Genomic DNA, 18,848 nt, shown 5'->3' with positions numbered 1-18,848 from the left:
TAAAATTTATGGTTACTAAAAAGTGATTTAAAATTGGACTGGATCAATTTAGAGTGAATCCGAACAAGAACCTTTGAAAAGCAGGCAGGAGGAATGATGATGATGATGATGATGATGATGATGATGATGATGATGATGATGATGATGATGGTGATGATGATGATGATGATGATGATGATGATGATGATGATGATGGTGATGATGATGATGATGATACTTAGAAATTATATTGATGGTACCTAGCAATTATATAGCACTCAAAGTACTTTACAAAAGTTATTTCATTTGATTCTTGAAATACTCCTACAAGGTAGGTACTATTTATTATCCCCATTTTACAGGTGAAAAAATTGATGCAGGTAGTGATTCTGTGATTTTCCCAAGACCACATAGTGTTCAAAGCCTTTTTTGTATGTGTGTGTTCAAGTCTTCCTGACCCCAGCTCTAGTGACTTAGCTGGCATAAGGAAGAACAGTTTTGAGGATACCCTAATAGTTCAGAAAAGTTCTCAAGATTCTGTTTTCCAAATAGTACTCCACAAATTCTCCATGTAAAACAAATAAGGATAATATTAGCTTATAGGTCTAAAGTGTCTTAAGATTTACAAAATGTTCTTTATGCAACAACTTGTGAGGGCAGAGGAGTCTAAACATTGTTACTTCCATTTTACATTTAAGGAAATTGAGACTCAGAGAGCTTAACTGGGTTTCCCAGAAACATGCTGCCACTAAGTGTTTAAACGGGGACTTGAGTTCGGCAGGTTTTCAGGTTACAAGTCCAATGGATTAAACTCGGATCCTCCTGACTTCAGGGCAATGGAAAAAAAAAATCATTGTCCAAGAATCAGAAGACTCTTCCCGTCTTTACATCCTCCCAACTCTTTTTCAGGGACATAAACCAAAATTTCCTTTGCTACATGTGAAGGAAAAGATAATATACTACTCTGTGATTACTGTGATTTTCGTCTAGGCCAAAGCTCCGTCTGATGACCATCACTCCCTAGCTCCTCATAGTGTGTGTCTCCCACTCTTCCCTACCCTTCTTCTGGGGTATTGATGAGGTTTAGGTTTTGGGGTTCCCTTCTGTCAGGATACCAAATGATGAGGTCTAGATTTAGGGAACCAAAATGAGATTAGGATTCCTAGTGCTTACAGAGTTAAATGACAAGATCTAGTGGCAGGTTCGGGGTTCAGGAACCAAATGGAGAGGTTTGGCTCCCCTGTACCCTTTAGGATTTGGTGGAAGGGTGGGGAGTTTTGGGGAACCCCCATGTGGCAGCACAGAGATTCTCTGTAAGGGAATTTACAAACCTAAAAGGCTAGCCTGAGAAAAGAGGTTTATTATTGGCATTGGGAAGTAAAGTTTCTAGTAGAGGAATCCTGACAGAGAAGCGTGCATTTAGGGTTAGGGTTAGGGTTAGGGAAATAGGTGACGATAAAGAGAGGGTAGCACTGGAAGAAAATATCATCCAGAGGGCAGAGGCTCCCTGGCTTAGCAAGCATGGCATGATAGAACCCCTGCAAAGAGTTGTTCCAAGTTGCAGTTTGTATAAGCTACAAGCTGGAGTTTGCTCTTGATGGGGCTAGTGGATGGAGTTCCAAGTTGGCTCTTTTTACCTATAATCCGGATTTCACTTTGTGCTGGAATTGGGAAAATCTTAGAATTGAATGAGTGTTTTCAATGGAAAATTGCTAAGAGTTGAAGAAAATCCATCTAAATTCTCTCCAGCTCCAACTCAACCAGTCCCACCTAAGTTACAGAATGAAGCTGTTTGTCCTCAGGTGGGGTCCCCACAGACACACATCTCTCCTTCAAGGAGTTTTAGAGTTTTGGGGTCCCTTCAGTATTACTCACAAACTACCCTGAAGTTTTAATAGATGCCCTCTTTGAAAATTCTTATGTATATATTTTGTATTTACCTGAATGAGTACATATTATTCTCCTTGACAGAATGGAAGCCCATTGAGAGTAGGAACTGTTTTATTTTATCTTTCTATTCCCAGCATAGTGCTAAGCACTTAATAGGTGCTTAATAAATTCCAACTGGGAATCAAACCTAGATTCCATCTTTAGTTCTGACATTAATTCATTGAGTCACTTCACTGAAAGTAACCTCCTTTTTCATTTACAAACTTCTGGTAGTCATTGTAGGCAATTTCAAAAAGTCCTTTTTAGCTCCAACTTTGTTGGATGTCTAGCTGAGAAATGCTATGCTGTAAACCCTGTTTTTGACATCTGCTCAGCTGATGGTCTTGAGCAATGGACATTTTAATGGATCTTGGGTGATCCTCATTGGCGCAACAGAATTATATTTCGTGTCTGAATCCTTTTGAAAGGAAGTATTGCAGATGATCATTTTTAAAAATATCTGACCCTTCATGGCATCACACAGTTGATAGAGAGCTGGCATCAAAGTTGAGAGCACCTGGATTCAAAGTCCCTTCTGACACACTCACTGACTATCTGACCCTGGGCAAAATCATTTAAGTTTCACATATTCTAGGCAGCTAAGACTCTTAAGTTACTGAGATGTTAACTTGTATTAGTAGATTGGGAGTTCTCCATACTGATGAAATCACAGTTCCAGTCCTTTTTCCTCTTCCTATTCTAATTTAGATTATTTGAGCAACTAATCTATTTACATGCAATTGACCGCTAAAAAAAATTTCATTTTCTCTTTGTGTTCAATTATTGCTTTTTAATCTTCTAAATAGAGATATGTAATTGTGACAATGCTGATTTTTAGTAGCTTAAAAAGCAACTCCTCCCTTAAAAAAAAAGCCAAAATAAAATACTGTTCTAAAAAAAAAAAAAAAAAGCCATTGAATCGAAAAAAATGCCAAAATATTTTTAAGCCTGCCCAAGAGACAACACAGAGTTGAATCTATAATGACAAAATGCACTATTGTAACACATGCCAATATTTTTGAGTCATTAATCTTTTAAGGAAGTGATAAATAAGCAATTAAATGATACTCAATTTGTCAGAAAAAGAAAAAAAAAAAAGCAGGGATGAAATTTTCTATGACACTCTAATGCTGACGCAATTCTGGAAAGGTATTTTAGGTTTGGGACATTTGTATTAGTCCAAAGTAAGAGAGCCTTGAAGTCCATTGTAGCACTAGTCCATTATAGAGAACACAATTATTTGTTTCTATTTGTCCAGACAAGACCTGTTGGCAATAACCTATATTCCTTCCTTTCCCTGACAGAGGTTCAGGAACAGGGTCTATATATTTTATTCTTCATTCATTTGTTCAATAAGCATTTATTAAATATCTACAATTTATAAAGCACTGTTTAGGTATTTTGTTTTTTCAGTTGTGTGCAATTCTTCACACCTATTTAGGGTTTTCTTGGCAGATTTACTGGAGTGGTTTGCCATTTCATTCTCTAGCTCATTTGACAAATGAAGAAACTGAGGCAAATGGGGTAAGTAGCGCAGGGTCATTCAGCTACTAAGCGTGTGAGATCAGATTTAAACTCAGGAAGATGAGACTTCCTGATTGCAGGCCCAGCACTTATTCCACCACACCATCTACCTGCCCCAATATGGAGTAGGCAAATAGAAAAATACATTCAATTTCTACCCTTAAACATTATGTAGTAAATAATAAATAAACATAATTCCAGCTAGAGTATATAAAGTACCACAAGAGAAAGACAAAGTGCTCAGTAGGGACAGAAAAAAAAATGATGATTTCCATACAGAAAGGTAGTTTGGGATGCATAAAACTCAGAACTTTAAAAGGAAAAAATTCCACATGGAATTCTGTTCTTCCTTTTGCCATTTATAGGATTATCTCCCCCAAATACTTTAGACCACAAGTATCTAACACATGGCCTGTGGGCCATGTGTGACTCACAAAACTCCCAAGTGCAGCCCAAAATAAATTAAAATGTTATTGTAAATTATTTAACAAAATGAATAAAAATACAATAAGACATAGATAATATTAATATGTATTTTTCAAAGTTAATGTGTGGCTGGCAGGAATGGTTTAGTGGCCCCATTTCTATTTGAGCTTAGACTTTAGATTTTAATCTAGACTTTCAATTTCTTTATTGATAAAAATGGAGAGAACGATGATTTTACAAAGTTAAAATAGTACTAGAAAACTGCTCTTCTTGAAATACTTCTGTGAGCATCCCAGATAAATCAAACATCTGTAGCTACCAACAGGGGGTCTCCAGTAGTTTTGTGCTCTACCTCATTGGGAAAGGAAACAAAGCAACCCATAAAATGGGAAGGTTTTAAAATATAGTCAATCAGACTGAAAAATCCAAAATTATCCAGAAGTAGCATTTAGTTCCTTACAGATTCAACAAGTACTTTAAGATTTCATTTTTCAAAAAATTTTATTTTTAATTAACAAAAATTGATTTCGCCTCTTTCCTACTCCTTCCTCCTCCTCCTAACAGTAGGAAATCAATAGGGTTTCCTAAGATTGCTTTTTCAGATAGACATTTTTTAAAGTTAGGATTTATATAGTGTTTTAAGGTTTGCAAAACCCTTTACAAATATTATTTCATGTTATCCTTATAACAGGTAGCTAGGTAGCACAGTGGATAGAGCACTAGGTCTAGATTCAGGAAGACCTGAGTTCAAATACAGCCTCAGACACTTACTATCTGTGTGACCCTGGACAAATCATTTAACTCAGTTTCCTCATCTGTAAAATGAGCTGGAGAAAGAAATAGCAAACCACTCTAATATCTTTGCCAAGAAAAACCCAAATGTTGAAGACAAAGAGATAGGCAGGACTAAAACAACTGAACAACATCCTCATAATAGCCTTAGAAGGAAGATGCTATTACTATCCCTGTTTTACAAAGTAAAATTTACATAGATGGTGACCCCCAAGTGGTATTACTCTCCATTCTTTCATATCTTATTTCTCCAGGAGCTAAGGTGGTATAATGGAATGAGAACTCCCCTAGTGATCAAAATTAATGCTCTAGTCTTAACTCTGTTGTGGACTGGCTTTAATGAACAAGTCCTTCCACTAACCCAGATTTAAAGTTTCTCATATGTATAATTAAGAATCCAGAATAGATGAACTCTAAGGTCCTTTTCAGAGCTATGAAAAAGACTTATTTCCAAAACCTCTAATGGCTACTCATCTATTGTAGATGATTACTGATATTTTTCCTAGGATTGGGTTAGAAATAGAATAGACCCACAAGTTTAATTTATATTGGATTACTTGCTATCTAGGGGTGGGGGAGTGAAGGATGGGGAGGCAGAAAAATTTGGAACACAAGGTTTTGCAGAGGTGAATGCTGAAAACTATCTTTGCATATATTTTAAAAATAAAAAATATTTAAAAATAAAGAAATAGAATATATCAATGTTTCAACAAGATGATTGAACAGTAAGCTATGGGACTATGTAGCTTCTTGATTATAGGGTCATCCATCAATTCAGGGCCTGAAGTGACATGAGGGGTCATCTAGTCCAACTCCTTCATCTAAATATGAGGGAAATGATGTTTTAAAATGATTTGCCCAAGATCCCATGGTTAATCAAGTGGAAGGAAAGGGATTTAAATCCAGGATCTCGAAACCTGAATCCAATTCCATATCATGTTGCTATCCCAGTGGAGGTCCTATGAGACCTAGTCTAGCTTTAGAGTCCCATGATTCTATATATGATCATATTTGTGGGATTCCAAGATTTCATAGATTCTACATGTTATATTAGTTGTATGACATTTGAACATTGCAGTTTAATTAGTTTTAATGATGCAGTTAATAGTAAGTTACCAAGGTACTTTTCAAAGATGTTAAAAATTATTCATAGTTGGTGATCCCCTAATAGCATTATTCCTTATCCAGGTCTTTGGATTTTCTGTTTCTGGGGAGGCAGGTAAGGGGTGCAGGCCAGATCCAGACCTGGAATTAGGAAGACTTGAGTTCAAATTCAGTCTTATACACTTACTAATAGGGTGACCCCTCACTTAACTCTTGTTTGCCTCAAACTCTTTAACTCTAAAATGGAGATTAAAGCATCTACTTCCCAGATTGTGGTGAGGATCAAATAAGGTAAAGTCTGTATTTAGCACAATGGCTGGCAAAGAGTCATCCCTATATAAATGCTTATTTCCTTCTCTCACCCACTAGGAAGATAGGAATCCCTTTGGCAATCTAGTGAAGGCTCTAGTTATAATAATATTTTTATTATATATTAATATATTATATATATATTATCATTATATATTATATAATGATATTATATATATTATATATAATATTTTTAAATAAAGGAAATTCCTAATTCCATTTAGAGATTATTGGAGGATGAATTTATAAATCTTCCCATCTAAGTTCATAGAACCTCTAAAATTTAGCCATGGCATGGCTTACTAAGGAGTCATCCATGAAAGTCACTTAAGAACCCCTACTATAAAGAGTGTGAAATATAGTTACCTAGGATCTTACAAAATAAGGAAGTCATATGAATTGCTAAAGGAGTTTTCCATTTGAAAATGAATTTGATGCCTGTTGAAAAATCCAGGTTGTTTTCCCTCATCAAATCATCTGCAGAGAAAAGGACTTGATCCATAATAACTATAGCAAAAAAGCATACTCCATGAAATTGGGATCTCTAGTGGATGGGGGGGAGGGGATACTCCAAGTGCCTTCTTTCTGAAAAACCATTTAAAGAGTGCTTCATTTTGTACATAGTGTGGTGAGATATATTCTCTCCTATTGGGCTTTTTTCTTCATTTTTTGGTATTGATTTTCCAGGCACTTTAGTGTTAAACCATGCCAGAAGTGTTGCTGAGATGAATCACTATTATCCAAAGGCCGCCAGCCTCTTTTCCGACTGACAGAAGGATAATTCCACGTGGATCAAATAAATACAGATGTGTAGTAATTAGTTCTATTCCCAGTGAGCCCATTCCCAACACACTAAAGATGTGAACGATTATGGAGCCTCACCCCAACAGCTTTTATCAATTTAAACTGCTAAACTACAGGATAGGTCATAACCCAGCCTGCTATTAATAATGTATTTATTGTGTGCAACATTATAAATTAGGGGCATGGAATGGGAAGAACACCTTTTAACAAGAATAATGTTATCTTTCCACAGGGACATTGTATGTGCCTGGCCAGTCATCTCAAGTACAGTCCCAAGACAATCAAAAGAATAAAAAATCTCATCCAAGGAAAGGATGCATACATTGTTGGTGGGCTCATCCACAAAGATGATTTAGCTGTGGCTGACATGTTGGATGTGCCTATTCTAGGCTCAGAGCCTGAAGTGGCCCAGCTCTATAGTACTAAGTCTGGAAGTAAACGGATCTTTGCCAGTGCCCATGTACCAATTCCTCCTGGAGTTTATGACGTCTACAATTATCCCCAGGTAAGCAGCAGAAGGAAGGGATGGGTTCATAGGCCTCTGAAAATCTTGCAGATCCTTTGGGCTTTAATGGCACTCTCTATTCTTTGACATGTCTGTCATCCAGCCCCTGCTTAAGAAGCACCAATGATGCAAGGATCACTACCCCCTTGGATCAGAGCATTCCCTTTTTGGACAGCCCTGATGGAATTTTACCCTCTGTATTAAGGTGAAATCTACCTTCCTCTAACTTCCTTTTATTGTCCCTGCCTTTGCCCCATAGGACAAAGCCAAATCGTCTTTGACATGGTGACCATTCAAATATTTGAAGAGAGGCAATTCACCCCCATCCCGGTTTTCTCTTCACCAGACCCAGCTTCTTTATCTGATTATAGTATGGCATGTTCTTGAGTCTTCTCACTTTTCTGGTCACCCCTAAAATACCATGTCTAGACCTGGACACAATACTCCAGCTTTGGTCCAGTCAAGATAAAGTACAGCATTATGGACTCTCCAGACAACGACTAGAGACACTATCTTTTTCCTCATAAGGACAAAATACATCTTAGCTCCTTTGGTTAATCATGCTGCTGATTCATTCAGAGTGAAGTCATTTAGAACCTGATTCCTTTAAAATTAGGGAGGGGAGAGAAAAGGGGGATTTCCACATGAATTGCTTTCCAAACATTCATGTTTTGCTCGTGCATGTGGCTATGTTGTTGATTTTTGAACCAAATTATTGAAATTTAGCTTTAAGAACTGATTCTATAAGTTTTTCCCGTGAAATGATCACTTGTCTTTATAATAAAGGAAAGGTAAAGAGTAAATAACTATCAATTCATCATTATGTGTTTGTTAAGAAGAATTCTTTCAAAGAATATTTCACAATCTCTATTGGTCACAGCTCATAGCCATATGTATATATCCATATCTCAGGTCTCTATCTACCCTGCACACATCCTTCACAAAATCTTCACAAAATCATAGAATGTTAGAACTGGAAGGAACCTGGGAGATCATTCATTCATTCATTAAATCTTAGGATTTGGATTTGCAGGGGAGTTTAGTGATTGTCTACTCTAACCCTCTTCTTTTTTACATATAAAGAAACTGAGGCCCCGAGGTTAAATGATTCATCCCTTTTTACTTGTGAAGGCATTGAAAGCCCTTTTATAATACAAATGTTGACTGGGAAGAGGGATGCATTAATCAATTATCAGCCATTCATGGCTTCTTAATTCATGTTAGTTCATATTGGCCGATCAATCATTTAGCAAGGCCTTGAGAGAATGAGATAGGTAAACTTTGGAAAAGAGCTGAGCAAGATCCAGAGAAGGGGTTGGTACCTGCACATTGAGAGTATGGCAGGGTGCCACAGTTCCTAATGGGAAACCAAAGCATCTCACAGAATGAGGCAATTTGCTGGAATATACTTAGGGAGCGTCTTCATGGATTCATCAACTTAGTATCCTCTGCCAAAAAGCTTCTGGGGACTAACATTGAGTCTTATGGCAAATTGTATTTTTCAGAGACTGGTGTACAAATCTGTTTACAGTTTAATAAGGTCTGTCATTTAATTTATTTTTTGTTTTGTTTTGTTTATTTAATTTATATATGTTATATATAATTTATATATTAATTTTATTTTAAAATTAAATTAAATATAATATATAGCATATAAAATAATTTAATTATTTGTTTAAAGTCTTTTGGGTTTATTGAGTATTTAGAGAGTGCTCTATATGCTGAGGCAGAAAGTTACTCTTTTTTTTTTTTTTCCCCCCTGAGGCTGGGGTTAAGTGACTTGCCCAGGGTCACACGGCTAGGAAGTGTTAAGTGTCTGAGACCAGATTTGAACTCAGGTACTCCTGAATTCAAGGCTGGTGCTTTGTCCACTGCGCCACCTAGCTGCCCCCAGAAAGTTACTCTTAAAGGATAAAAGAGGGGCAGCTATATGGTGCAGTGGATAGAGCACCATCAACTGAAGTGTAATGTCCAGACTAGCTTTCTGGAGGATCTCTGGAAAGGCCTCTGGAGAAGTGATGAAGGTAGGAGAGCCACCATGAGGATGGTCAGGAATAGAGTCTGGAGTCTGGAGTCTGGAGTCTGAGATTGAGCTCGAGCACACACTCATTCAAGTCTGCTTTTTTCTTCTCAGCCTTTAAATACTTTAGTACAATTACATCACTACAGCACACTGAGCATGTGCCAATTGTAGAACCATTACATCACTGTATCACACTTAAGTACTAAGTATCTGTGAGCTAGAGAACCATTATGTCATCAATCACACTGAGTAAACACTCTGTTGTAAGTATCCTTGTTTCAAGTATACTTTTCCAGAGTTCTGGCCCTCTACACTGAAGTCAGGAGGACCTGAGTTCAAATCTCGCCACAGACACTTAACACTTCCTGGCTGTGTGACCTTGGACAAGTCACTTAATCCCAATTGCCTCAGGGGGGAAAAGAAGGGCAGAATCCCAGAAATCTATATCATAGCCAAAATTCAGTGGAAGTGTATGTCAGAATGGTTGTCTCAACACAATAATCCTTCACAGGAATTAGGGCACAACAAGAAATAAACTGTTTCCTACAAGGGACTTGACTTCAGGCAAGTGAAACCAATCAAAATCTCAGGTGATACAAAGATCACTAGACAATTTCTACTATTTAATTTTCAGATTTTCAGTAATTGCTCCTTGGGAGCACTTCCTTCATCTTTTTTTATGAAAAGCTTGGACAACCTTTATTCTGAAATATTCTAGAACATTCTGGTCATATGTTAAGTGATCTCTTTGGATGTTATTTCTAAAACACTGTAGTAATAAAAGATTAGAATAGAGTATTATTTTCTTTCTTTGAAAAACTTTACTCATCTCACCAAGATAAAAGTCTTCCTTTGAGGATTTGAAAATGGAAAGCACATTGCAGCAAAAGATCCATGCAGCAAAAGATCCACCCAACCATTTGGGGATACCAGTTTTCTAGTCTGTAGATGGTGTTGAATTGATGACACTGGCCTTTCACTGATGGGCCTCAGAAGCGTGAAGCTGCCAAAAAGAGCTGAGACTATTTTAACTTGGGTTGATAAATATTGCTAACAGCTGGATTTGTTCCGAAGATGCCTTTTCCTCTTCTCCCCTTTGCAAGTAGAAAACGAATGGGCAACAAAACAGATATATCACATCTTTCAAGCAGAGAGAATCAAACAACAGATGATAGATGTTTGAAAAAAGCACAAAATCATTTGGTTTATGATTAACTAATTTATTTATAAAAAGCTGTATAACACAGACACAGTGGCATAGAATTTCCTCTTTTGATCCTTGAAACAACAATGAAAGTTCTTTTTCTGGCATGTGCTCGTATGAAATATTGACAGCTTTGGTTAAATAATCAAAAATGGCGATGGTATTTTAAAGCACTGTTCAATTTTCACTTAAAGATAGCACATAATTCTTTCCAGTGGTGTAGCCTTTACAATACTATTGATCCTTTTCATTACTGTAGGGGAGTCATCAACAGAAACCTATTTATAGGATTCTCAGAAGCAACAAATAATAGGATTTGGAGCAAACACATAATAATTCTGTGTGTGGTCGAAGTCCCCAACTATACACTTTAAAAGATGGCTATGTCAGATCACCTTCCTCAACAATGAAACACAAGAGTTTTCATCAGATTTTACAAAGAAAAGGCTTATTCTGCACCTAAGAGTCTGATTAGAAGACATCAAAATACAATTGAATATAGAATGTTTTTAATAACACTATAACCACAGAGGAGAGACAGAAACATTTTGGAAAGTAACATTTATAAGCCTACCTATGTTATGCTTATGGCCATATGATGTGTAATTTTACTGTTTAAATATCTACATTTACCACCAACCTATCTAGATAGTGACTAAATGGACAGATAGCTAGGGAGTAAAATCTGTTTTGATCTTCTTCAAATGCATCAGGAATACAAGGTGGCTGCCAGGACAGCAGGGAACCCCCAGGAGATCCACTGGAACATCACCTCCACCTTTAGTACGACAAACTGAAGAAGCTTTACAGGCCAGGACTAGCCCAAGAAAACAATTCTCACTTTTGCTCAGAATAATTTTAATAATATTGTCTCTGACCAACAGCCATTCAAGAAGGAATTATAAATATGTTCCCCAGGGCAGTCCTGGGAAGGAAGGACAAAATGAGAATCAAAGTCAGAAGAAGAGTTCTTAGAAAGAAGACAGGAAGAAGATAAACCTGCATCAGTGTGAACAAAGAAAGTCAAATTCAGTTTGTATTCCAGGAAATTTATAGGCATAGGAGCAGAAGTTGCTCATGGAGAGTCACCAGTCCCATGCTACTTGTGACTGTTGCTGCCCCTGCCTTCTTGGTGCCTGTGCTCCTTCAAATTCAGGGCACGTTCACATATGATGATAGATTTTAGTATAACTCTATAACAGAGGGTATTTGGGTATATGTTTTGGAGGACTGAGGGGTCAGCTAAGCCGAATAGGGTTTTTGATATTTTTAAATATAAAACTAATTATAGGATAAGGGGAGAAAGATAGGAATGGAGAAACCACATCAAAAGAGAAAGATTCATGACCAGGCTGGCCACAAGATTAGTAATTTTCCAGCCATTTGACATTCCTGAAGACCATAGGATCATGTGAAGGAATTATGATATATTGGTGAAATCACAGACCCTCAAAGTAGAAATATCCAAAACTGTTACCATAGTATTGCTCAAGGTTCAGAAATTTTTATAAATCTGGTTACAAGCTCAGCAGAAGTGGTTTGTTGATTATAAGACTTGCCTTCTTATCCTTTGCTCCTTCCCCTTTCACCTCTCTTTTCTCCCCTTTTCCATATGGAGATGGACATTTCTGGGGATCTTGATGACTTTCTTCTCATCATTCAAATTTCCAACTGGTTGAGCCCACTTCTAATCTTGTGAGGACTTCCCTCGTATCCATAGCTATAATGAAAGAGTTAAGCTCTCTGATCACTTGCCCACTATGATTCCAGAGAACAGTAATAAGGTATACTGTCCACATCTTTACAGAGGTAGATTAAATTTAGAGAATAATATATATGCCTTTTCTGGACATGGCCAATGTGAAAATGTATTTTGCTTGACAATGAGTGTATGTTATAAAGGTTTTGTTTTTCTTATTTTTCTTCCTTGATTTTGAAGGGAAGATGGGATGTGGGAGAGAAAGAAAAAGAAATATTTGTTAGTAGAAAAAAAATTGTCCTTAAAGGCAGGGAACATTTTTTGTTTATATTTATATCCCCAGGACCCAACATAGTGCCTGGTACATGATAGACAATTAATAAATGCTTGCTGATCAATTATCTAAATGTAATATTAGTGTATGGACCAGGACTAAGTGCATTGATTCTCCTAAGGAAGACACATTCATAGATCCTGTGTTTTCATTACCTATCTTGATCATGAGACCTATGTGGTCATAAATGGTTTCCTGGCCTACTGAATGAGATTCTGTCAAGTATATTAAGGAGGAAAAAAAAATATGTTTTATAGATTAAAACATTAAAAAGCTCAACAAAGCCCCAAACAGCTAAAGTTTTGAAGAAACGCTTAATGTTTTAGTACTGAAAAAATAATACCATACGGCCAATCAATAAATAAACACATGTCTCCAAAGGACAAATAAATGCACTCAGATTCAATTACACACAGTTTAGCCCAAGTGACAGAATTTATTGTTGCAGGAACCAAGAATATACTTTCAAACTTGGTACAAACCCAAGATTGTTCATATTTTTAAATTATTTCTTTACACTCTATACTTTCCTTAAAACTTCTCTGAGCAAGCTATAATTTAATGAGGCTACCCTGCATGAGGATACAGAATGTAGCTCCTACATGCCTCAGTCAATGGAGTTGGAGAGAGGCTAGTGCTTGACGAAAGTCCAGTTTCTGACACTCCTGGTAATGACATTCTCTGAACGAGGGGAAGCTAGGTCTCAGATGACAGGCACACAGTCCTCTGCCGAGACCATAGTCTTACGCCTTTCCAGCTTAGTGAGACCTGCTCAGATCTGTGCTCCTGCGGTATAGCCTTCAAGGCTACAGATTGCACTCCATGCCATAAAATGGCATTAGTACCAGACTTTGGTGCATGAATACATCTCAACAGATAAAAGAAAAACTGAATAAAAAATACCATCTGGAGTATCATATATTTAGATATTATCTATTCAATTCCCTCATTTTATAAATGAAGAAACTTGGCCCAAAGATTACCCAGCCGGTAATCATTGTCATGTGACTCATGTGTCATGTGAGTCAAATTTTATCCCTACCAAATTCTTCCTATTGTACCTTTTTGTGAACTCACAATATACGTTAAATAAGTAATTATATCGATGAATTACCTGAGAAGCAAACTGGATGGAGAGAGGGGGAGTAGGCAAGGTAGGGTGTTATTATCCAGGGAAAGAGGCAGCATATTATAGTAGAAATGACTTCTTAGAAGAACATTTGGATTTAAGCCTTGGTTCTGATATCTCCAACTTATGTGCTTGGAGTCAAATCATTTTAGTCATCTACAATGTCCTCTTAAAGGGAAAGTTAATAACACTGAAAGTGCCTGTCTCGTAGGTTTAGAGGGGAAAATATCATGCTCACTTGAAAGTTCTATGTCAATACAAAGTTGGGTTTTTGTTTTTTTGTTTGTTTGTTTGTTTTTGTGGACAACAACATAGCATTTTATTGTTATTGTTTGCTTGCATTTTTGTTTTCCTTCTCAGGTTGTTTTTTTTTTTCTTTCTAGATCCAATTTTTCTTGTGAAACAAGATAACTGTATAAATATGTATAAATATATTGGATTTAACATATATTTTTCACATATTTAACATGTCAATACAAAGTTTTAAAAGTCGTTTTCATCCACAGGTATTGGAATGCTTAAGTCGACTTATCATTGACAATCTGATTGTGCAACGCTGGATATTTAAAGTGGACAATGAATTTGGAAGCAATGGGACTGCATTTTGTGACATTACTTCTCACCTGAAGTGCTATAATTGGGTCATACAGCAAAGTCACAAATATGGTGTCAGAAACTGGAATAAGAAATGGGCACACGTGAGTTTTCATTAAGTTATACTACACGGTAAAACAATAAGCCTGGGTTTTGGTTCTGTGTGAATGTGGGTAAGTCATTTCGCTCCTTCTCTGTAAATTGAGGAAGGTGGACCAGATGATTTTGAAGGTCTTTTCCTGCTCCAAAATTCTATGTCATGTCTTCAAATTGGCTGGAGCCATTTGGAAGCAAATGTTTTGCCATATTCAACTGAAAACACTCACAAATTTCATCTGTTTATATCATGTGATCTTAGCCACCTATATGATGGAGTTAGCTGCATTTTCTTGCAAGAGTAATTCTCTAAGGAGTTGTCATTTAGAAGCCCAAGTATGACATCATTCAGAAGAATCATAAGTTATGATAGATAATCTTATGTGACTTCTGTCTCCTAGAGAGCTTCTGGAAAAAGATTTCATCCCAGTTGACATGTCTCCTCCACGACTAACCACAAACTTTAAACAAATGGCTTGGAATCCATGGATTTTTTCCCTTGCATGTTTGCTAATAGAAAGAAGGAAGAAGTCTATTCAATGAATTCCAAACTCAACTTAATAATGGCTAAGTAGTTTGCACCATACTGGAAGATCAGGAAACACCTAAGTCAAGTTCATCCATCTAAAATGGCACTCACTAGGCAACACAGTGGAATGGAAAAGAGTACTGAATGGGGAATAAGTATAACTTGGTTCAAATCCTGCTTCTAGCATTTAGAAGTTATGTGACTGTGGACAAGTCTCCTAAGCCTCACATCTCCTTATCTGCAAAATAGGAATATGTGTATAATCTGCCATTCAGGGTTGTTAGTTGGGAAATACCCTAAAACTTGAGTTGTGACTAGCAGCAAAGCTTTTCTAAGTCCCTCCTAATCCCTGTAATTTTTTTTTGTTTTAATTGCCCCACACAACTGGATTTACACAACCAGTTAAGGTAAAGCTGGCAGGAAAATACAGGCACAGATATCCTGACTGCTTCCTTGGCTATTCTTCGAGCATTTTGCTGTAAACTTGGATCTGTATCTGCTCTGAGCATCCCTATTCGAAAGGTAGAGATGAATCAAGATACAAATGATGCACAGGGAGGGGCACACTGGAGAGCACAGCATTTTTCATGTTAAAGAGAAATGATAAATACATCTAGAGAACAGTCAGAAGAGAAAGAGAGTTCACTTTGACAAATGTTCCTATTCTCTCCGTGATCTATTCTTTGTTGTTGGTGGTGTTTTCCTCTATCAGCAAAATGGACTGAATGAATGCACTACCTGTCACTGAAAGCTTTTTACATATTATTTAGAGGATACCAAAGTGAATTACTCTTCTGGAGAAAAAAAATAATACAAGGAAAATGTATTTAATTTTGAGGCCCATAGAGGTTTTCCATGTATTCTTTGGTTTGACTCGTATATTATCTTTTATAGGTTTTTATTTCTTAAAGTGAAATTGTTGAACCTAAATCATGAGTATCATCATTTTGTGTTTTTAAAAATTGAGATTTTTTAATGTGCAAAATGCTTGCTGATCTAAATATTTTATGCCCTAACCCATTTAAGGGCATGTCTTATATTTAAGGATTTCATGCTGCTGTGATAAATTTGTAGTGTGACATAGCATCGAGTATTAGAAAACACCTAAATTGGGATGAGCTGTGCATAGATTAAATTCTGCTTTTGGTTGTAAATTATATTAGTTAAGATTCAGCTGAATTTTAATTGTTGTGAGTTATAGTTCTGAGCAATAGCAACACACATATTTGGAATGATTGGAAATAAATACTGATTGGACTCTGAGCCCAATGAATTATGCATAGCCTAGCCAAATCATTTTTAAGAGCTTATCAGAAGAAAAAATTGATTCAGTAAACTTTTCATAAATTCAGGCCAGCTCTTTAACACTCTGTGGTAAAAGGACAAAAAAAAAATCAAACACTTCTAAGAACCTTTTTGCAAATGATAGTCGACGTTTTTAATGCCTTCAAAGTTAGAGCTCTTTTTGAGAGTAGAAACCTTTTCCCATAATGAACAGCAATCCCCATTGAGTTTTGCCATTAAGAGAGCACAGGATTAAAATTATCCTTTTGTTAAATGGCACACTGTCAGAGTATTACATGGTTAGACATCAAAGCATTAGTTTATGAGCACAGGCATGTTTTAATGTCCTATTATAGGACAGAGACCTGTTTCTTTTGATAATGAAGACATCGTGTCATCAGGCATAGCTCAGAACATACCAAACATATGCTGGCAGGTTATTAAACATTTCAGCTTCCTGATGAAAGACTATCCTGCAGGCTTGGAGTCCAGAGAAAGACTCCATTTGGGGAAAACTATTAGAAATGAGAATATGACTGTAAGCACCAAATTATGTTAATAGTTACAAAGAGCACCATTTGCATACCAGTTTATGACAAGTTGCCATGATTTCTCTCTTTGGTATATCACAGGCAGTGGATTAAAAGTACAGTTGTTTCAGTGTACTTGAATTGAAATGAGATTCTATGCCTCTACCAAAGATGGAGGCTACACATAGACATGATTTTGTGCTGACAGATAGAAAGGCCTTCTAGAATGATGCTCTCTCCCTATGCTAAGCTGTAACAACAACTTAGATAGCCCTTTTAGATACGGAAAGAGCTTTAGATAGATTATTGCATTTGATCTCTCCAACAACTAGCGTTTACATCTAACATTTTAAGATTTATAAAATACTACAGCTAGATCCTGATTAGTACAAGCAACAACTCTCTTAATTGGTTCCTTTATTTGAATCTGCATCACTTGTTTTCATTGGGCTAAAACCAAGTATCTTATTTTTATATAATTATAACTTTGTATGAATTTGAATGCACAAGACCACTTCTGGGAATTTATCATTAATCAGGACCTAACTATACACATTATGTAAGTGGAGTGATTCTTACAACGGGTCCCTAAAGTAGGTTCTCTTAGAATACCCATTTTTTAGGTGGAGAAACTGAGGTTAAGAGAGATTCAGCTACTTCTCCTAGGTCACAAAGCTGCCTTACATGTGTCTGAGGCAGGATTTATAACCAGCCTTTCTCAATTCCAAGTCAATGCTCTTAAGTTTTTCCAGTGCTGTCAGAGAATAAGCTTAACCCCCTCTCCCATCAATAGATTATCAAAAGCTATGCTAATTTCGTTGTCTTAAATTTAATTAGTAAAATACAAAGGTTTTTTTTTTTTAGAAAAACAGCATTAGATGATGATTCTATAGAAAGTATTGTGCTGCATTTCCCATTCTTTTCACTGACTTGTTTGTTTACACTCCGTCAGCTTTGCTGCTCTCCACTCACTGTATTGTCACAATATGAATATCTAGAGATTTCAATCAGTAGTATAATTTTCTGGTTTTCTAGTAAGACAGGACCAGCTGCATCCTAATCCTTTTTCTTCTCAGCATCTTTTCCTTGCCTTTTCCACCTGTCTGGGTCCCATTCTCCATTATACCAGGTACATGATATGCTCATACCCTCTTTCTCCTATATAAAACCTTGACCCTGGGAAAGAATCCAAGTAACTCATTCACATTGAGGTTTTAGTGTCTGATAAGGATTACTCTATTGCGGTAGCCTTTTATTCAGCTTGTTAAGGACTAAGTTGTACACCAAACAAATGCATGGCATCCATCAATAAGCTCCTAGAATTTTAGGGCAGTGTAGTCAATGTCTCTCATCATAATTTTGTTCTATAGCATCAGCTTACCCAGCTATAAAATAAGGATAAAAACACTTGCTCTTTCTGTTTTAGCAGCTTATTGATCATGAGAATCAAATGAGGCCATGGACGAAAAGAATTGTATAACTATCAGATACTATATAAATATGAACTAATACTCCATCAACATGGAAGACTGGCTCTAAGGGAGATGTTATTTGCCTTTCTTGCAGGTCTCCTTTTATTGAAGAACAGAAGAGATTTACCTCTTGTCCTTTTCTGTGTGTTTTATTGGGAGTAGGAAAAGGAGAAAGAAATAGGGATTTGTTGATGGTGTCTTTTGCTTTAAAAAAAAAAAGATCTTGTCAAAACTATTTTTTGTGAACTGATCTGAACTCATTTGTATTTGAAGAATAATTTCTGGAGAGCAAAGCAAATATTAGATGTAACATGCAAAGTAGAACGCGGCTCTAATAGATCAGGCTCCTCTAGTCCCCCTTCTGCAATATTGACCAGGCACTGGTCATTTCATCTCTCGGACTTTAGTCTCCTCATCTGTAAAATGAGGAGGTTGGGTTAGATTATCTACAGCATCCCTTCTTGAATTGATATTTTTTTATTTCTTTGGTGAAATTTTGCTGTGGTTGTTAATTATGAAAAAGCAGGAACCAAGTGGCTATTGATTTTAGCCTGCTACAAGAGCAGTTTTATCATTTTAGAG

At 36.6% G+C, this 18,848-nt stretch overlaps 1 protein-coding gene across 4 annotated transcripts in view; it reads left to right on the top strand.

Annotated features, from left to right (window-relative positions):
- Positions 1–18,848, top strand: part of IQCH (IQ motif containing H) — a 296,963-nt gene that overhangs the window by 174,038 nt on the left and 104,077 nt on the right. For all 4 annotated transcript variants that reach the window (XM_074294733.1, XM_074294734.1, XM_074294735.1 and 1 more), the window contains 2 exons: positions 7,100–7,372; positions 14,268–14,459. In XM_074294733.1, coding sequence (XP_074150834.1) covers positions 7,100–7,372; positions 14,268–14,459 — 465 coding nt within the window. The remainder of the gene's footprint in view (positions 1–7,099; positions 7,373–14,267; positions 14,460–18,848) is intronic.

Source organism: Sminthopsis crassicaudata, chromosome 2 (assembly GCF_048593235.1).
Source record: "Sminthopsis crassicaudata isolate SCR6 chromosome 2, ASM4859323v1, whole genome shotgun sequence".
Classification (NCBI taxonomy): Eukaryota; Metazoa; Chordata; class Mammalia; order Dasyuromorphia; family Dasyuridae; genus Sminthopsis; species Sminthopsis crassicaudata.
This window is presented reverse-complemented; position numbering and strand designations above follow the sequence as displayed.